The sequence below is a fragment of the Geospiza fortis genome, unplaced genomic scaffold (genome assembly GCF_000277835.1).
Source record: "Geospiza fortis unplaced genomic scaffold, GeoFor_1.0 scaffold114, whole genome shotgun sequence".
Lineage (NCBI taxonomy): Eukaryota > Metazoa > Chordata > Aves > Passeriformes > Thraupidae > Geospiza > Geospiza fortis.
The window spans coordinates 3,249,497-3,270,336 of NW_005054383.1; the positions used below are offsets into that span (position 1 = coordinate 3,249,497).

Here is a 20,840-nt window from a genome sequence, read left to right on the forward strand (position 1 = left end):
ATAAAATTATTTAATATAATATAGACTATAAAATAATAAATTAGCCTTCTAAGAACATGGAGTCAGATTCATCATTTCCTCCCTTCAACGGGGGCCACAGAAAATACCACAGTAGTTGAGGTGTGTAAGGGGATTCCTTTTCCTAGAGAAGGAGATGTGGAAAGAACTGACAAACACCTCCATGAGGAACCCACAGCAGCCCCTGGTGTGTGCGGGGTGAGGCGGCGCCAACCCACTCCAAGTAGGTCCTCCAGTCCCACAGCAGGAACTGGGATGGGCAACCAGACTCTGTGGGCATCCCTCAGGGCACTCTCAGTTATTTCTACCACCTGAGGGTAAAACTCACCCTGCTCAGTTATTTCCTACCACCTGAGGGTAAAACTCACCCTGCTCTCCTGGCCCTTCCTCCAGTAGAGCACCCGGAACTGGAAGGAGGGTCCCATGTCTGCCAGCTCCACCAGCAAATGGTGCCCATCTGCCACGGCCCTCAGCAGCGGTGGGGTCAGGGATGCTGCCAACACAGAGAGCACCATTAGCACCCACAGACAGCCCTGAGATCCCCCTTCTGCCCAGACAGGAGGGAGAGAGGCTGCCATCACCACTGGAACATCAACCTGCAGGAGCGGCTTCAGTGGGGCAGGAACCTCTCTGCTCTTCCTCCCTGTGGGTCCAAGTACAGGAGCAGAATACCAGGGCTGGCATTGCAAATGGGAATTTGGCAGCAGCTGAGCTGCACAGAACTTGAAAGGCTTTGAGTTTTCTCCTCCAGCAGTGGAGGAGCTGCCTGGCCTGAGGGTGCCACGAGAACTGCAGCAGAAGCAGCTGGGCCACAGAGGCTGGGACAGCAGATCAGGGCAGCTCTTGTGCTCCTGGGCAAGATCAGCTCTGCCACACAGAACAGGAGCTGAAAAAACACTGCTGTTCATGGGAATTTTGGCAGTTATTCAAAGGTGAAGGAAAAAAACATGATGAGCCTCAGGGTAATTCACATGAATCCTGATTTTCTTTTAGTGTCTGCATGGTTTTAGACAGACTTGGGCTGATGATCTCTGCTGTGACTTCAGGTTTTGGAAATGTATGCAAGGAAATCTTGAGGCGATTTCCTTCCTGCTTGCTTTGATATTCAAAGCTTGGTTTTATCTGGGATTCTGCTGTGAGGAATATGAGTGAAATAATGAGAATCAATCGAGCAGAGATGAAACTGCACTGTACATTTATGAACTGGAAGGTTCAAGGCAGTACAGAGATCATGTTTGCACTGTTTATCTGTGCCATTATTCACACTTATCTATGCAATTTTTTACCACTCTGCTGTAGCTGAAACACTTTTCAACTTCTTTGCTTTCAAGAAAGGAAGGAGAGTGATGCATGGTGCCATATAGAAGAGATGTTCTTAATAGAATTTGCTCTTACATCCAGTGAATTGCCACTAATACTGAGCAATATGAAAACATAAAATCCAAGCATGTACATAATGAGTGTGCCATCAATGGGAGGCCTGGAAATCTACTTTGTACTTCTAAATGAAGAGATGAAAAAATAAAAAAAGGTGAAAATCTCCTTAGCACCACATCTCAAAATTAAAAAAAAAGCCACCTGTTATCATTTGGTGGTTAAAAGCAAATATTTTGCTAATGTATTAACAAAAGGACATTGCAAGATGTAGCTGCCAAACAAACAGGAGCATTTCTATCTAGCTCTGTGCTGTCACACTGGATACCAACTAACACTGTGAATGATGAGAAATGAAGAAGGAAGACTGACTAAATTGTTTGCTGTAGGAAGATCTTTTCAAAGTGTTTTCTATGAGTTATCCTACTCAATGAGCTTCTGCCCCCGTGGCTTTGGCCCTGGGGCTGTGCAGTCTGGAGGAGCCCTGAGCTGGGCTGTGAGCCCCTGACAGGGCCTGTGGACTGGGTTTGAATCCCTTTGCTCCTCTCAGACTCAGTGCCAGGCTTCCCAAGAGGTGTGACAGCAGAGCAGGAAAAATGCATAAGGACAAGAACTTGCAGGGACTGTTCTTTTTTAAACATCTGTCACATTCACACTGAATCCCAGTGCAAGCTGTAGCCCCTGAACTGTCACAGCCCAGTCTGAAGGCTGCTTTGGGGTCCCTAAGACACAGGACCAAGCTGCCAAATACTTCACTGAACCATGAGATGCTGCTGCTTTTGTTCCTGTCCCAGGGGTGTCCTTCCCCAGTCTCTGCCTGACAGTGTGGTCTGTGCCTCTGTCTGTGCCTCCACAGCTGATGGAAAAGGGAAGGATTTTTTATCTAAAGCACTCTCTAGACTGTGCTTCCACACCAAGAGACCCAGTCAGCAGCTTAGCTGGCACTTCTGATGGTGCTGCTTTGACCAAGACCTCTGTGTGAGTGAGGATTGCTCCCTCATGAAGTAGTGAATAACTTCCCAAGATGGAGGAATTTTTCATATTGGGTCAGTTCTAGTTTAGGACAGAGAATTTCTTGCCTGGCTGAAGCTGATGAATGCTGCCCATGCCAGATTGAGATCTGCAGTCCAACAGTGACCTCAGCAGAGCTTTCCCACCATAGTTTTTGTTGACTACATGGTAGATAATAGAGGAAATTATTCCAGAGAAATCTTAGAAACAATATGTCCCTTAATCCTTGGGATGAGCTGGGCCTCAGGCTTTGCAGGACTTAGAAGGATGTGGAGCAAACATCCTGCATTGCTAGGAGGAAATGAATGCTGTGGGTTCCAGTTTTCTCTCCTCTTCTGAGGTTACCTCACAGATCTGACACCACGGAAAGAGGGAACCATGGAGTGGGGTTTCAGGAGAGTACAAGGCACATGGAGCATGACAGGGCTCTTTTCTAGAGTAAAAGCTCCCTTAGGATCAGCTTCTGGACCTCTTAGAGGTGACTACATGGCTTGGATTAAACAACGGCAAGCCCAGTTGATCAGAAATCTTTAAATTTAAGGGTAAGAATGACCAGCCTGTGAAAGGAAATTCCTGCAGTCATCTTGCTTATCTTTGAAACCCTTGAAATCCAATCCCAGATGATTATGGCTCTGCCTTGGGATGAACTCATGCCCAAGAACATTGTCTGAGAAAGGAACCCCCCAGCACAGGATGAGAGCAGCTGAGAAGCAGGGTGTGCTCTGTGCGTGTCTGTGCTCTGCCTGCCATGCAATGGGCACAAACAGGCGCTTGAGAACACCCCAACACGCAGCTCTGAGAGCACCCCAACACCCAGCTCTGAGCACACCCAACACCCAGCTCTGAGAATGCAGCCCAGGAGATGCCATTTAAGGGCACAAACAGGTATCTGAGCACACCCTAGCACCCAGCTCTGAGAGCACTCCAGCTCTGAGCACACCCCAACGCCCAGCTCTGAGCATGCAGCCCAGGAGATGCCATTGAAGACAGGACGCACTCATGGCGCGGTTGAAGAAGCCTTTGGTGGTGCCCCACTGTGACCTGGTGGCACCAAGCTCTGCCCTGACGCGCAGCTTGTAGGCCACAGAGGCTGAGATGTCCTCGGTGAGGTTGCAGATGGTGGCTGTAGTGGGGGAGCACTCTGAGATGGGGATCCAGCTCCCGTTGGCATATTCCCGCTCGTATTCCCTGAGGAGGAGAGGAAGCACACAGGCAGCAGTCTGACACGAGCTCTGTCTGTGCAGCCAAAGCTGCTGCTGGGTTCTTTCCAGGTAAAACCTGCACTGGGATGCACTGGGGATGGAGCACCACAGGTGTTTGGAAGCAGTGTGGGTGTGTTTTGGATCTTATCTGGAGATAAACCACCCCGAGCTGGTTCGTGAGCCAAATGCAGCATGGTGCTGTGGGAGGTGGGCACAGCCCACGTGGTGTTGATGCATCAGGCCCTGCCCACTCATTTGACTTGATCATCCCCTGTGGGGGTACCAGTCATGGGTTTTTCTAGGTCTGGATTGAAGGCACTTGAGACAGTAATTCGTGTTTGGACTCCAGTGTTTGTTATTTGTTATCAGCAAAACAGTCTCACTACTGTGAGTTGGGCAGCTTTTCATTAGCCAGGCACAAAATGGCCAACAATCTCTTGGTACAAGGTCTTTTAAGACTAAACTATCCAATTAAGAACTGACACCTAGATTATTTCCCTCTTAACCCAATAACTGATCCCAAAGAGCCCTCAATGAGGACTTTTCTGCCCAATTACAAAATGCCACCCAAACCTATGGAGAAGGAGGAAGAAGAAGCACGAAGAAAAAAACCCAGGACAACACCCTGTGCCCTCCATCTTGCTTCCATCCACAACACACTAAAAATCCCAAAACCTAAATTTTTCACCAAGTGATACACCTACACTGCTCTATATAATCTATTTCACACTTTTGTGGATTCCAGTCTATCTTGAAGTCTAAGAAACTTTCTCCATGAATGAGGGTCAATGTCAGTGCTCCCCTAGGGGTCAGGGCACCCCAGAGCAGACAGAGAAATATTCCCAGTGCCCTGAGTTTCCACAACCCCCAATCCCAAAGCCATATTGTAATAAAAGTCAGAGCTCAAGATGTACCAGAAACCTCCTGTGGTGTCAAATGTTTAAAATGTTTACAAGAAATAAAGCTCAATGTTTTCTCCTTCCTCTTCTGAATAAAATGTTGCAAATCTTCTTAACTTTTGAATTCTTGGATAGAGGCAGATTTCTTTTATGGAATTGATACACACCTTGGTTTTACTCCAGCATCTATTAACTTGCAAATTGTTCCAAAATTGGAACAAAAGGAATTTTTCCTTTCTCATTAACAGTGCTAAACTTCTCTTAGGCTTGTGAACTGAATATGAAAAAGACACCCAAAAATTTAGAACCTAAAGTTGAGATGAACAATGTTCCAAAAGCAAAAAGAATAATAAAAAAAAAAAAAGAGTAGTTACCCTTGAAACTCAACTGAGTATCTCACAGTTGCTCCCTGGACGATCACAGGACTCCAAGTTAAGAAGTGTTTCATGTTGGTTGAAAGAATGGAGATACTCTGAGGTGCTGGCAACAAAGCATCTCCTCCTAAAATTCCTAGCAAAGAAAGGGGAAAAAAGAGAATTTACTGGTGGGGGGAGGAAAAAAGCTTAGAAGAATAGTGCAAAACAGTGTTTTGCATCAGAGATGCACATGCTACTTTTCACTCCAGTCACTTCAGTGTTTGAAGTATTTTACGGAGAAGAAGAAAGGATGGAGCAGCTCAGCTAAAAGTGCTCCTTTGCCTTATTTCAGTTTTTCATTGTATCACTAAAACAGTTTGACCAAGACCTCTGTGTGAGTGAGGATTGCTCCCTCATGAAGTAGTGAATAACTTCCCAAGATGGAGGAATTTTTCATATTGGGTCAGTTCTAGTTTAGGACAGAGAATTTCTTGCCTGGCTGAAGCTGATGAATGCTGCCCATGCCAGGCTGAGATCTGCAGTCCAACAGTGACCTCAGCAGAGCTTTCCCACCACAGTTTTTGTGGTGGTGCAGTCCAACAGTGACCTCAGCAGAGCTTTCCCACCACAGTTTTTGTGGTGGGAGGAAGAGGCCAAGCCCTCCAGTTGGGTTTAATGGAGCCAGATAACAGACTTGGCTCTGTTGCACTCCATAAACTGTTCCAAGGAGGCTGTGGTTCCAAATGTGCTGCTCCTTTCCAGGCTGGATTTGCTGCTGAGGGAGATCCCAGCTCTGGGACAGCTCCTTTATTGTATTTGCAGGGAATGTCCCGATGAAGGCAGGAATGATGAGTCTGACACCATGTTCTCAGAAGGCTAATTTATTTTTTAAAGACACTTTATTATATTAAAGAATGCTATACTAAACTATAGTAAAGAATACAGAAAGGATACTTACAGAATGCTAAAAAGATAATAATGAAAACTCCTGACTCTTTCCAGAGTCCTGACACAGCTTGGCCCTGACTGGCCAAAGAGTGAAAACAACTCACAGCAGAATCCAATGGAACAATCACCTGTGGGTAAACAATCTCCAAACACATTCCGCATGAGCACAACACAGGAGAAGCAAGTAAGATAAGAATTGTTTTCCTTTTCTCTGAGGTTCCTCAGCTTCCCAGGAGAAAAATCCTGGGTGAAGGGATTTATCAGAGAATGTGAATACTACATTCCTTCAACATTGCAGGATTCTGACAATGGAGGGGCCTGTATGCTGTGCTCAAAGTTTATTAACAGAATAAGCTTATTCCATGCTCTATAACTGGAATTATTACTTTCCTCTGAGATTTCCACAGCATGACTACAGGATGGTGGTTGATTTTACCCTGTGGTATCTTCATATAAGATCCTTTGAAGCACAGGAGGCAAGATTCCCCATGGACACATCCTGCACTACACTGTGTAAACTTATCAGACTTATGTTCTGGTACTTTCCAGTCCCAGGAAAATCCCATTCTCTCTGCTCAGCAGGGAATGGTTCCCAAAGAACCACTGGGAGGGAGAATGGATGGACTGGTTTCTATCAACCCACTGGTGAACACTCTCCCCAAAACAAGATAACTGTGCTATCACAATGTGTTACTGTAAGATTATTTTTTTATTACATTTATTTCATTTAACCAGGTTTGTCATCCAGTAGTCTTTAACTGCCACTAAAAAGGGTGTTTTCTTCTGAGCCATGTTTACACAGCTGACCACTAAATTGTCAGTTGTTCTACCCAGGCTGACAAGTCCATAAGCAATGTTTTTTAAAGCATTGGAACAATAGCTGTCTAATTTCCTCTATCATATCTTTATAAAATCACTAATGATGTGGGGAACTGTTATGCCAACTCTCTTATGATTCTTTGGTACAGGTCATACATTGTTGACACAATGCTCAGCTGCTCTTTGAAATAAAATTCAGATTTCTCTGGGATGAGAAATTTTCTTCCTTGTCCTTTAGCAAACAGAAGGGTCACTCTCTGCCACATCAGCATTTCTGGTAGGCTGAGGTTCCATACACCCACAGCACTGTAGTCAAGGCACTTCTAGTCTTTAAAAAATGAAAAAAGCAAAGTTTTTAATGACCTTCACACTGCAGCAGAATCACAGGATGAACAAGGTTGGAAAGCAGAGCATAACCACTCCTTTGGTCTCTTGTGCTCTCCATGCTTTTCAACATTCAGATTTCTTGCTACTTTTTCTTGTGTTTGGTTCCCATGTTAATTTTGGGATTTGGCATACGTGAGGGTGTGAATTCCATACCAGATTTCATTTCCATGAACAAACATTGGCTGTCCCCAGGACTCACAGACACAATGGAGCTCCAGGACTGAGCAGGGATGAACTACACTGAAGGTTTTCCTATTTTTTCAAGCCTTGGCTTTAGGACGTTTTTGATATAATTTTTTTTGCATTCAATAGTACTAAACCCTATATTATTAAACTATCTAGAAACCTATTTTAAAAGCAGAGAGTTCTGAATTGGACTATCAATCCTGTAATGGCCCAAGGGTTATTTCCTGTCTGCTGAGACCAATCTTCATTTCCTGGCTGTGCTTGGCTTAGTGCACTTTTTTCTTGTCAAAACCAGTGAATCTTCTACTGGCACAGTGACTGCCACCTCACTTCAGCTGAACCACAAAAGCTCATACAGAAATTAGGAAAATACAGAACTTATGAAAAGTTCATACAGAAATTCTTTCCTGCTTTCATTAGGAAAAACTCTGTATCTAATGGCAATATATGTGCCTCTATAAAAGCAGTTCAGTGGTTTAAGTTTCTGTTTGGCATTATATGCTGAAAATTACAGTTTGGAGGAGAGTTCGTGCTTTTCCAGAGTACATTTTATCTGGACATAATCGTGTGTCATAGCCAAGCAAATTATATTCATGGTTTCTCCCACCCATCTGTTGCAACAGCCCACAAAGCAATTGTAACAAACACAAATTTAACAGTGGGAGGAAAGACAATTCTAGGTTATATAAACAGCACTGAGTACAAACAGTGAAGTGTTTTATTTGAATGCTGAAATAATCCATCAGCTCTGGTTTGTTCATTTTGAAGGAAAAGGAAACAATAATCATCCAAAGCAGGAGACAACTGGGCAGGACCCAGAGGGCTGAGAGCCCAGGGCTGCCACATTTCCATCTGGTTTTGGATCCACCAGCAGCCTCACAGGAAAAGCCAAACTACACTCATTCAAGCCAGGGTATTGACTCTCACCCTAATGTCTCCAGTCATGCCAAAGAAATTATATTTTCTCTGTAAATAGCATTTTTTTCTCCTACCCCATCAGCATTATATTCTATTTAATTTGTTACTCAACGAATACATTTCCATTTAGAATGGGATGACCCTTTTAATTTAGTATTTTTATCCTCTTTGCATTAGAGAATTACAATTACAAAAAAACCCCAAACCATAGTCAAGTCTAGTACATGTCTGTCTTACATTTCAGTTTAAAATACCTTAAATAAACCTTGATAAAGTCGCATTCCTCTGGGATATATTTTAATATCCTTGTTGCTACGAATATAGAACAATATAATATTTCCTATTACTTGCTGTTACTTCATCACTATATCACCACTACTTACTGCTAAATGTATGTGAACTGTGTAAAAATTTTAATACAATTATCTCTTCATTTGTAATATGATCTCCTTTCAGGGGTTCAACAAACACATGAAGAAACAGCAAGCTCAGCCTTGGTGCTATATAGTGTTCAGGAGTGCTTTACCAGGTAAATCCCTTAAAATTTTATATATAAGGCTGAGAAATCCCTCCTGTTGTGGTAATAAGCATTGGCTTTTTAACCTCCAGTCATTGTATTGTTTAATCTTCTTTTGCTAACCTGGAGAACAACAATGCCGCCGGCTTTTTGTATCTTGCAGCATGGTCTGACTCTCCACTTGGGGAAATTTCAGTCAAGGGGAATCTGACAAGGGAATTCCCAATTCTCAACACTGATAACAAGAAAATAATGTCTATAGCATCCTGAGAAGAGAAAGGCATTTTTTTTTTGTTAGCTAAATGTTGAAAATGAAAACCACACATCTCTAAGTCCTAGAAATAGCAATTTCCACAAGGAGGATAAATTATGCTAAAATCTCTTTGCTAGAAATCCAACCTGCAGGCTCTGGGACCATCCCTCCCTCATCTGCTGATTAACCAAACTCACAGCAAGAGGCAAGACCCTGGTGCATCCCCCTTGGCTTTTTGTGTCCCCAGCACCCAGAATCAAACCCCAGCTCCTGGGCTAGACAGGAACACGCTGCTTGCTGACCTGGAGTCTGCTCTGCATAGCCACAGGGGCAGCTTGGGGCATCAGCATTCCACCAAATAAATGTTCTCTGCTCAGAAAGGAGACTGGGGTGTGAATTTTTGTATTTCAGGTTGAGGCCAAGAGGATGGCAGACAGGGTGTAAGTTATCCCAGCTTCCCTCCCACTCTCTGTCACAGTGTGAGGCTGGCAGTCACCACCCACACAGGCAGCAGTGCTCCTGCCTGGAACAGCACTCAGGTAGCCAAGCCTTAAGCAAAAATACAGTTAAAACAACCCCAAATCTCTTTAAAAAAACATTGTCTAGCTCTGTCATCTTATAAAATATAGTTGTCATAATCTTCCCTATAGCACAGAATGAACTTTCCCAGCAGAAACCACTTGATGCTGTCACTAGATTATGTCTGAGCATCTAAGAGCTACAAATAGTGAGGCAGCTGTAAAATTATTTTTTCTGAGGAAGAGAAAAAAAAAAGAGCACAGGACAACCAGAATGTTGATGACACGACCAAAAATGGTACATTGAGGAAACCTAGACCAGGGAAAACCCAAGCACACTGGCCATGTTTGCTTTGTAAAGGACTGAGATTGCAAACCCTGGAATGCAGTCAGGAGATTGAGACCAAGCTCCTCTGAGATGGGTCTGGTGTGGAGCATTTACCTGGAGAAGCAGATTACCAGTTGCACAGGCTCCTTCCAGGGTGAAGGAGACCTCAGAGATGTCTCCTCAGACAAGTGAGTCTTCTCCTCAGAGAAGAGTGATTCACTTCTCCTCAGAGAAGTGATTTGAGCTATTAATTAGCACTTTATATCCTTCCTCTCTGACCCTGCATCCCCTCCACAGACAGAGCATCCCTGTGCTCAGAGTGATCAGCACTGAAAGAAGAATTGAGAGTTCAGCTTCTCACAGAGCAACAAAAGAGCAGAGACAAATAAAGCATTACTTAAATTCCTTCAAACTGAAATTTCCCTCTAGAGTTCAGAAATGACCTGTAGAACAGAATTTACAGATTGCTTTTTTCATTTGCTTATTCTGATATTCATTTTAGAAAATGAATTAAAATTCAAGATCGCCTGACCTTGTACTCATTTGATTTAAGTGCTGCTGAGGCATCTTGAACAAAAGCACAGAAGACTTTGTTACTCACAGCCTCTCTGTCTCCTGACTGGGTCAGTGAAGATCTTTCAGTCATTTACCTGAGAGACTTGGAGCACTCAGAGTGCACAGGAAGAGGCAGATGAGCTCTGGTGGCATTTTGCTCAGGTTTCCGCCAGGTTCACTCCCTGTTCCACATCTGAGGAGTTTCCCTGGGCAGCCAGGGAGCCTTTTCGGAGCCAGCCATGGTGGGCAGTGAGTGGAGGCTGCTGTGAAACTCCTCCTGCCTGCCTGCAGAGTGCCAAAGAGGCACAAAGATTGTTTGGGAGGTGCAGCTGCAGGGAGTGCCAGGTAATTGCTGCCAGCAGCTCTGTGCAGGTCTGTGCAGCTCTCTGCTGGATGGGGTAACTCTGCTTCGCTCCCTGCCAGATTACATGGCTTCAACAGAGGCTGGCAAGGAGGAAAGAGGAGGTGTTGGGTTTTTCCATGCAGCTGTAAGTGCTCACTCCTCTGCTCAGCTGTTGGATCAAGCCCTTTGTGACCCAGAAATGGGGCAACTGAGAGGTGTTTAAAAAACTTTCATTCCATTTTCAGTCTCATGAGAAGGGTAAGACAATACAGATGTTTTAATTCCTGCCATCACAATCAGAAGCCAATCATTCCCTAATTGGGGAATACATTATAATGTATATACATTAAAATGTATATACATTAAAATGTATATACATTATAAATACATTAAAAACTACAATACATTATAAGTGTTTCTTGGCCTACCAGCTTTAGCCACGCCATGCTGTAGATGATGTAGATCATCTAAAATTACCCCTTGTGGGTCCTACTACAATGCATCTTTCACAGTTCTATTTCTCCAAAGTATCCAGTCTTATTTACAAAACCATCCTTTGAAACCTTTTTCTATTTCCATTTCTCTCTCAACAATGTCTGTCCTATTCCATGGCATTTCTCAGTCAGCATTTCTTATCTCAAAGTTTGCATAGAGATGCACATTGTGTGAGCCTTCTGTCAGGCTTTGAGATTTCTCTACAAATCCATTTCCCACATTCAGCACCAAACTAGATAAATCCTGATGCTTCCAAGCACCAGGAAGGTTTCCTCATATTCCTATGGCATCTCTTGTGTCCTTGCACAAAGAACTGATGGACGGGACCTGAGTCCTCCAATTTATCTCAAATATCACCCTTCTGGTGGCTGTGTTGGCAGTGTGCTGAGCAGGAAATTGTGTTTCCAGGTCTGATTTGGTACAGGCACAGGTATCCTGTGGTTTTGCATCTCCCAGAGTCTGCTGCTTTCCACCTCACTTGGAGTAAAGACAGGATTTTCATCTGGATCAGCTCTGAGACCTGAGAGCCCCAACTACCCCGGGCCCCAGGGCTGTAGCAGCAGCAGCTCCCTTTGTGCTCCAGGCTGGCTCCTTCAGAGGCCAAGTGTGGTATTTTCTGTGTCCCCCATGGCGGGAAGGAAATTATGAATCTGACTCCATGTTCTTGGAAGGCTAATTTATTATTTTATGGTTATTTTGTGGTTATATTACATGACATTACATGATATTACATGATATTACATGATATTACATGATATTACATGATATTCTATTATATTATGCTAAAGAATAGTGAAAGGATCCTTACAAAAGGCTTAACAAGATAATAATGAAACTCATGACTCCTTCCAGAGTCCTGACAGAGCCTGACCATGATTGGTCATTAAGTTAAAACAATTCACATGAAACTAATCAAACCTGTTGGATAAACAATCTCCAAACCACATTCCAAAGCAGCAAAACACAGGAGAAGCAAATGAGATAATATTGTTTTCCTTTTTCGCCGAGGCTTCTCAGCTTCCCAGGAGAAGAATCCTGGGCAAAGAGGATTTTTCCAGAAAATATGACAGTGACAGCCAAGGGAAAGGCAAAGTTTAGGGGGAAGCTCCTCATAGTTTGCAAAAGGTCATTTAAATGAAATGAAAGTCTGACTGTACAGGTAGTGTAAGCAAAGGCCAATCCCACCAAATCCCACCAAATGTTTTTAGCTCTGATGAAAGCAAATATTAGAAACTTCCCTTCTAAACTACTCCCTCCTCCTCACCACTTGCCACCTTAGAAGGAGCTTTTAGTTCTTAAAGATTTTGTCTCCTTTCTAAGACCTTTTAATTCAAATACATTACTTCTGTTTTAAGTGATGAAAAGGGATCTGTCAAGACATGTTTAGTACATATTTTCCAAGGAAAGAAAATGTGGGTTTTTTGATTTATGAAAGAACAAAAATAATATTCCATTAAGCAAACGTCTCCAGATTCTCAGACAATGCAGGAGCAGCACAATCAAAAATCCCCACATTTTCTCCTTCCTTCCCTCATCTCCCTTCTTCCTTTCATTTCTTCCTTCCTTTCCTTCCTACCCCCTCTCTTCCCTTTCCTCCTTCCTATTCCTTCTCTCACTTCCCTTCTCCCTCCATCCTTACTTCTGTCCCTTCCTGCATCCCTCCCAACTTCCCTTTTCTTTCTCCACTCCATCTTTGGGACAGACTGAGAGACCCTGAACACTTCCCAAACCTGGGAATGTTTTCCCTCCGTGGTAGAAAGGTTTTCTCTGAAACACCTTTCAAGTCATCTTTTATCTTCTTGCTCTTCATTATCCCAATCTCCTGTTCCTTTTACCCAAGATCTGTACAGATAACCAAAATGTGGCTGTTGTGCTGAGTGACTTTGTTATTGTTGTGCAAATCATGAGGTCCAAGAGGAAAACATGGATGTGTTTAACAGTATTAGCAATAGGAAAATGTGCTCTTTGCTGGGAAGCAAAAGAAAGATTTGCAAAAGAAAGGCAAAATTTACTTGTCAGTAAAGTAAAAAACACTAATTTGTCCAGGGAAAAAACACTAATTTGTTCTCTTGTTGTACCAAGAAATTATAAATAAGGCAGGTCTGAAGTCTGAACTATTCTGTTAGAGCTGTGTGGCATATCTGCATCTTAACTAGGTTGTTCTTGTGGTGCCATAAACATGTGGAGGAATTTTGATTAAATATTTTGATAAATATTCAGACATAAGCTGAGGAGAATCTCAAAGCCTGTATCATGTGTCACAGTTGTGCCTCACACCATTCACTTTATTACTCAGATGCACAGAAAAGAGTTTTCACACAGTTTGCATGAAATTTACTGGGATTGAGTCCACAGCTGGAAGTTTTGCTTTCCAAAGATTTCTCCCTGTCTGTGAGCAAGTCAGACCTTTCATTTTCAAGGGTGGGGAAGATGAATGCAGGCCCATTCCTAATTAATCAGTGATTAGCAATGAAAGGGAGAGTGGGTCTGCCGTAACAATGAGGATTGCAGCTGCCTTGGGTGATCAGCAAGGTTCCAAAATGAAAACTGTGTTGATACTGTATTATATTTCCTGCCTTAATTATAGCCACCAAATGTGGTGTGGGTAAAGAAAACTCAAGGTGGAAGCTGAAGGTAGTGCACATACAGCGGGCTTGGAATAGAGGTGATTATTTAGATTACAGCAGCAATAAAAGTGGCAAAACGCCTTCTGACATTTCCCCCAGTTCTGAAGTGCTGTATGAAAATACATGGTTTTATAGAGATAAAATGGACTCTCAGCTGTGCTGTTTTACCTTCAGAACTGTACCAGTTTTACAGGTCTTTTTGAAATTGCTGAAACAAACATTTTATAACTTTTCCTTATCAATTAGTGTTCCAATTATGACTCTGTGAAATATTTTAATGTTATTCAACATGTGTTTCTAAAGATAAAGGATACTAAACATGTATTTCTGAAGATAAACATCTGTCTGATTAACTTTGTTTTTCAATTCTTGCCTTGCATTTCAAGTTATTCAGGCCAGTAGTAGCACCAGTAAGCCAGGATGCTGTGGAATTGTGGAATCCATAGCTAATTCAATGTGGGTTGATCATGTGAGGTTATTTCCAAGGAAAATGGATTGAAGGAACAAAGAAGAGAAGACACAGGTGACAATTAAAAAGGTCAACTTTCAGTTATTTGAGTAGCAACTGGGCAGGATTTTGTATAACTCCCTATGACATCCTCTGTTATACATAGATATCCTGGTGGATGTTCAAACATTTCAATGACTGATTTATTTCTATGTGTATTGTGATATGCTTAAGATTCCAATCTGTGGAAGAACCTACATAAATGTGAAAAATATAGAAAAATATTTTATCTGGAAGAAATCACCTCTGGTTAGGAGAAGACCTGAAGCCTTGCAGACCTGACCAGTGTGTGTAGAAGTTGCGTCTGCTGGAGGCTTCCCCATGACCTTGCTGTCAGTGCAGAGCCCTTGCTTCAGGATTTACCTCCATTGCAAAACTCCTGTGTGGGAGTGGAGGGAAGGGAAAACCATATTTTGGGAGGCAGCATGTGGCTGCCATTCCCAGGATTGGAAGCAGGTCTGGGAACTGCTCTCATTTCCCAACAATAACAAAGTCACTCAGCACAACAGCCACATTTTGGTTATCTGTACAGATTTTAGGTAAAAGTAGGTAAAACAGGAGATTGGGATAATGAAGAGCAAGAAGATAAAAGATGACTTGAAAGGTGTTTCAGAGAACATCCTTCTACCATGGAGGGAAAACATTCCCAGGTTTGGGAAGTGTTCAGGGTCTCTCAGTCTGTCCCAAAGATGGAGTGGAGAAAGAAAAGGGAAGTTGGGAGGGATGCAGGAAGGGACAGAAGTAAGGATGGAGGGAGAAGGGAAGTGAGAGAAGGAATAGGAAGGAGGAAAGGGAAGGGAGGGGGTAGAAAGGAAGGAAGAAATGAAAGGAAGAAGGGAGATGAGGGAAGGAAGAAGGGAGATGAGGGAAGGAAGAAGAAAATGTGGGGATTTTTGATTGTGTTGCTCCTGCATTGTCTGAGAATCTGGAGACATTTGCTTAATGGAATATTATTTTTGTTCTTTCATAAATCCAAAACCCTACCCTTTCTTTCCTTGGAAAATATGTATTCACAGTTCCAAACCAGTCTCTTTTTGGAGACATTGGTGCCTGCAGTGCTGCTGGGAAGCAGCTGAAGGGTCAATGTGGCTGAGCTGCTTGGGAGTGGAGTGATTCAGATCTGCAGCTGGGTGTTTGGGCAGTGCAGAGTTCAGGGAATTGATGGATCTGCAGAAATGAGCTGTGAGGTTCTTCTGCTGGGAGATGGCCTGGCCACACCAGGGTCCCTGTCCTGGACATCAGTGCCACCATGAGCTGGGGACAAGCTGGGGAAAAGAAAATAAATTACCAGAGGGAGAAATGCTACAATAAAACACAGTGCTGGGTTCTTCCGAGAGAAATTACAGCGCTACCTGACAGTAACTCGTTGCTGTATATCTAGAAAGCATTTAAAAAACTCTCTAAAGGGAAGAAGTTTGGTTGGGACAGACAATGGACCCCCAAACCAGCTCTTTAATTTCAGGAGTTTTGAATGTTAACTTAAGTACATGGCTGGAAAAGCTGCAGTGCTGTGTTTTCACAGTTTATAGGTTTGGGCAGAAAGGTCTCCTGGAGCTTTCTCCAAACTGAAACACTAACTGCAAATATTGGCTTTTTGGGTACCAAGGAATTATGTGCTCAGTTAAATAAGTGGACTCAGGAGGAGGTAGTCATGTCCCTTTTCCCATGGTTAGACAAATAGCAAAATGACCTGTTTTATCCATCCAACTCTCCTTCAAGTCTCTGATCTCCACTCTTTCAATGCTTCCAACCCTGCAGATATTAATTTGCTGCTTCCACTGAATGGCAGCCTGTAATATGGAAAGATGAGTACAAGGGCTGCTGCTGCTGGGCTGGAAGTGACATTACCTCAATGCCTGATTTTCTCCTGTGCTCCTCCAACAAGCATTTTCTCTATGAGAATTAGAGATCCAGCACAGGACACTGGGTGGGCTCTGGAGTTTACACATAGTAGATATGTAGACGTTGTCAATGGGCTAAGCTAAATAATTCTGTTTGAAAACAGTGCCAAAAGCCCTTTTAGGTTCATCTGATCATTGCCAAATCCGATCTCCTTTCTTATTATAGATGGAGTCCCTGAAATCAGAGTGAAAAAACCCAGATAATCACTCATTTATCTCATTTTTAAAATCCCAAAGGAGCTCAAATGTCACTGTGGTCCTCAATAAGGAAGGATGCAGGATACACTTTATGGTGTAAAAAGAAAAAGATCAATCCCAGTTTATTTCTCATGTCTCTTTTTATAGGGTTTTTAAAGAACATCCCCTGGATATCCTCAATTGGTCAGTAACGAGTTAGCCTGTATTGATTGGTCACTCAATCCCCATGTGTGCAGGAAAAGTTGTTTATGAGAGTTAGTTTTCATTTTTCCATCTAATGGTGTAAAAACAGTTTATACAGGTGGCTAGTGTTTATCACAGTCCTAGAGCCCTTTCTCAGGGAAAGCAGGTTGTTTTCCACAGACTTAGAACTCTTTCTCAGGGAAAGCAGGTTGTTTTCTACAGTCCTAGAGCTCCTTCTAGGGGAAAGCAGGGTGTTTTCTACAATTCTAGAGTTCTTTCTCAGGGAAAGCAGGTGGTTTTCCACAGCCAGAGCCCTTTCTTAGCGAAAGCAGGTTGTTTTCCACAGTCTTAGAGTTCTTTCTCAGGGAAAACAAATTGTTTTTCACTGCTGCAGAGCTCTGTTCTCACAAAGAGCTCTCAGCTGTCTCATGGCTTCTGTGGGCTCGGGTCAAGGTTCGGTTTGTAGGCCTCGGTCCTGCTGTTTCACCCTCACACTCAAAGGCCTCATTTCACATGCAAGGCTCAAATAAACTTCACAGAGGCTGTTTCTGTAGGAGCAGAGAGCTGTACTGACACCTCACAACACATGGCAGTGCACCCACAAGTATTTATGGGGAGGGCAAGGTTGGGGGATGCTGAACTCAGAGAGGCTGAACTTCCCCAGGAGATGGGAGGTGTGGGTCCCAAAATGTCCTTTTTGTAGTGAAACCTTTGGCTGCACACACTCAGGGTTGACCATTTCTACTCTTGGCACTCTGCTGGAGTTTTTCTAAACCCTGCATCAGAAGGAAACTGTTTTAAACCAGAATAACTCAACTTGAACTCTTGTAGGGGTTGTTAGGGCTGGCTGCCCACTCTGCTGAGGGGCTGACCATGGCTTTGTGTGGAAGAGGTTTTACAGTGACTTCTGTGAGCCAGAGAGAAGTTTGATAAGTATGGTGTTGTGAGGTTTTTAGGATGAGATGAGAGATGAGAATTTGACTTCATGTTCTCAGAAGGCTGATTTATTATGATATTATATTATATTAAAAGAAATGCTATACTAAAAGTATACTAAACTGTAGAGAAATGATACATCAGAAGGTTAAACAAGAATGATAATGAAAGCTCATGACTGACTCCTCAGAGTCTGACACAGCTGATGGTGATCGGTCATTAATTAAAAGCAACTCACATGGAACCAATCAAACATGCGCCTGTTGGTAAATGATCTCCAGACCACATTCCCAAGCAATCAGATAAATATTGTTTTTATTCTTTTCTGGGGCTTCTCATCTTCCTAGGAGAAGAAATCCGGGTGAAGGGATTTTTCAGAAAATATCATGGTGACAGATAAGAGGATCCATGTTTACCCCTGAAAGAATTTCCTACCTAGGTCTTTGACATAAAAACCAAGAAAGAAAGAAGGATAAATAAGAGAAACCTGCAACTGCCTGTTCCAATGAGCCCTTTGTTTGGCAAATAATGGAAATAAGGGAAATCTAATCCTTGCAATCTGATCTGTGCAATGCACTGCTTCAGTCTGATTCTCAAACGAGGAAAAATGTCTCATTTTTTCATTATTAAATGTTTTATCATGATATGCAAAAGAGTTGATTTTCAAGGAAGATCCTCAAAGAAGTTTTGCTTTTAAAATATCTGTGTTGGTTTATTATAGAAAAAGAGCTTTTTACCCCTTTACAAACACTGCATTACAATATACAATGGGAAGAAAGAAGGGAAAATTAGGTGTGAATTTCAATGAAGGCGACAACATCTGCTAAATGTTCCCGGGGCCATCGAGACATTAAAGAACAACAAAATTTAGGAATTTCTTCGGTCACCACTAAATGTCACTGTTGCTCCACAAAATGACTGTAGGCACCTTATTTTGTGGAAGACAAAACCTTTGAAGGTGTAATACACACTGGTGAATGCATTTCTGTTACATCTGTGTGAGACCCATCCCCAGCTCATCCAAAAAAACCCATTCATTTTAGAGAGACAGGCACTTTGTTAAAGCTCTCCATGAGATTAAACAAAAAAGGAGTCTTTTTTTCCTTAAAACCGCTTGATTTCTGGTATGTTTTCTTGAATCACAAATCTAGCAAGCAATCTAAAACAAATCATAATCTAGCTAGCCTGGTGTAGCTGAGAAAAGTGACGAATTCTTTGGGGTTTGGGATTTTGTTCTTCTTGTTCTTGTTTTGTTTTGTTTTTTCGTTTTTGTTTTTTTTTTTTTTGTTTTTTTTTTTTTTTTTGTCTTTTGATGCATTTGTTTCCGCGTCCCCCCCCCCCCTCCCCACCCGAATCAGTATGAGAAACAAAATAAAGCACATTTAATTGTTAGATTGCATTATAGGAATCTCTAGGAGGTACATCCCACAATTCAGTGTAAAAAGATAATCTGGGAGCCTTAATTTTGGGAGAAAACCTAATGTGTGTTCTAATGAGGATTAGTAATTCCATGTCTGAAAAAAGTATGGATGAATATTTAAATATTTCAAACTGGCCTGAGATACCCAAGCACAGTGAAAAGACACAACAAAACTCCAATTATCAAAGAATATTTTTTCTTTCTATGGGGTGAGATGTTTATGCATGTTTTGCTGTGTATATAGCAATTGCTTTTCATGAATTCTGTGTTAGATTTTCCAGAAGTATGGAAATAAGGACAAAGTGTCAGTTAAAATAAATGGGGTTTGAAGGATTTGAAGAAAAACTGAGTTAACAGGAAAGAAGTAAGCATGCTTTGAAATATTTGTGCAGGTGAAGGAGCCAAATTGCTGTATTAAAAGCCTCCTGGAGTTCAGAAAATATGTGTAAGCATTCTGTTAAGGGACAACTCTTACTATGAATCAGTTTTCTTAATCATGTCTCTTTTTTTAACCTGCTTATTTCTAAGGATGCTAACATGGGAAGTGCATATTTATTTGTTTTTCTGAAGTTCATCTCTTCTATTTAATGTCATTTTCTAAAGTATGAATTACATGATCTGGCTCTTTGCAAACACAGCCAAACCCAGTGGAGTTGCAGTGATCAGTCTTGGAAAAACTCCTCCCACCTGAGATTGCAGGCTGGGGCTGAAGAGATCATTGTGAGATCACCAAAGCTGATTTTTTTGATTCACAGGTGTTTATTGTCTGCAGTTCCAGAGAACTTGGAAGCTCTGTAAATGCAAAATGTGCCCATAAAGACAGGGTTGCTCCTGTGATTTTCAGAAACTAAAACCAGGACACCTTTCTAGATTATAAACAATGTATAAAATCCACTGTGACTCCACAGTGAGAAAAGATTGCCATTTTATAGAGTAATTTAAAAACTCCAAAGGCATGTAAGACCATCCATGCTGAATCCTCAGCAGATGCAGGAGGCTGCACACAGATGTCTGAATATTCCTATGTTTGGGTGTTATAGGAGAGGGCCATTCTTTATTGTCAGAATTCTGTGTCTGGCCTGAAGGTCAGATATTGGCAAGGAAATATGGAACTCAAGAAACACTTCTGCTTAGCTCTCATTGGGATTAAGGATGAGGAGATAAGAATTTTAGAGAAGCAAATCCTGATAGTGCTGAAGATGGTTTCAGGAATTAAACTGAAGAGTAGAAAGGAAATAAGATAAAATTGCTGTAAGCAATGAGAAAAATCCCTCTGGCGTTCAAAATTGTGTTCTAGACAGTTTAAAAGATGTACTTAAAAGGAAGCCCATTAATTCTACCAAATCAGGTAAGAATGCCAATATTTCCTATTTCAATATGTTAGTGTTCAGGAACACATAATCACAGAATGATTATGTGCAGGTGCTTTTATTGAGAGCTCTGGGTGTCAGGGGTGCACAGACCCAAATCTGACTCTGACACGGGTTTGGGCTGAACATGTTTTATATTCTATCATTATATAACTTATATAATAATTATTAAACTTACATTGTTCTATTGTATACATTGATTCCATCCAAGCATGGATTTCTCATGATCCCGCTCAAACCCCTAACATAGTTTCTCTTGATTCTTTAAACAATAATTATATCTAATCACATCTAACAATTGTATCATTTATCACATACTGACTACACAGGTGCAGTTTCACATGATTTAGCAAACACAAGGCCTAACATTTCCCAGGGTCTACTAAACCTAACTTTTTTTCTAGCTCCACAAATTTTCTGTGATTTAAAAATCTTTTACTATCAGATCTGTTCAATCAGCTCACGTACATCTGACCAGGACAAACTGTCTGGCTCAGGAAGGGTTTCCCTTGGGAGAGTTTCTATTCCATAACCTGCTGCTGCTGGGGCAGAAATCTCCTTGTCTTTGGT

The 20,840-nt window shown here is 42.1% G+C and overlaps 1 protein-coding gene across 1 annotated transcript in view; it reads right to left on the reverse strand.

Annotated features, from left to right (window-relative positions):
* LOC102035348 (interleukin-20 receptor subunit beta-like) overlaps positions 1-10,442 on the reverse strand; it is a 15,041-nt gene extending 4,599 nt beyond the window's left edge. Inside the window, 4 exon segments of the mRNA XM_005425224.1 lie at positions 387-511; positions 3,401-3,591; positions 4,879-5,005; positions 10,385-10,442. Of these exon segments, the coding sequence (XP_005425281.1) occupies positions 387-511; positions 3,401-3,591; positions 4,879-5,005; positions 10,385-10,442 (501 nt within the window).
* Positions 10,443-20,840: the final 10,398 nt, after the last annotated feature.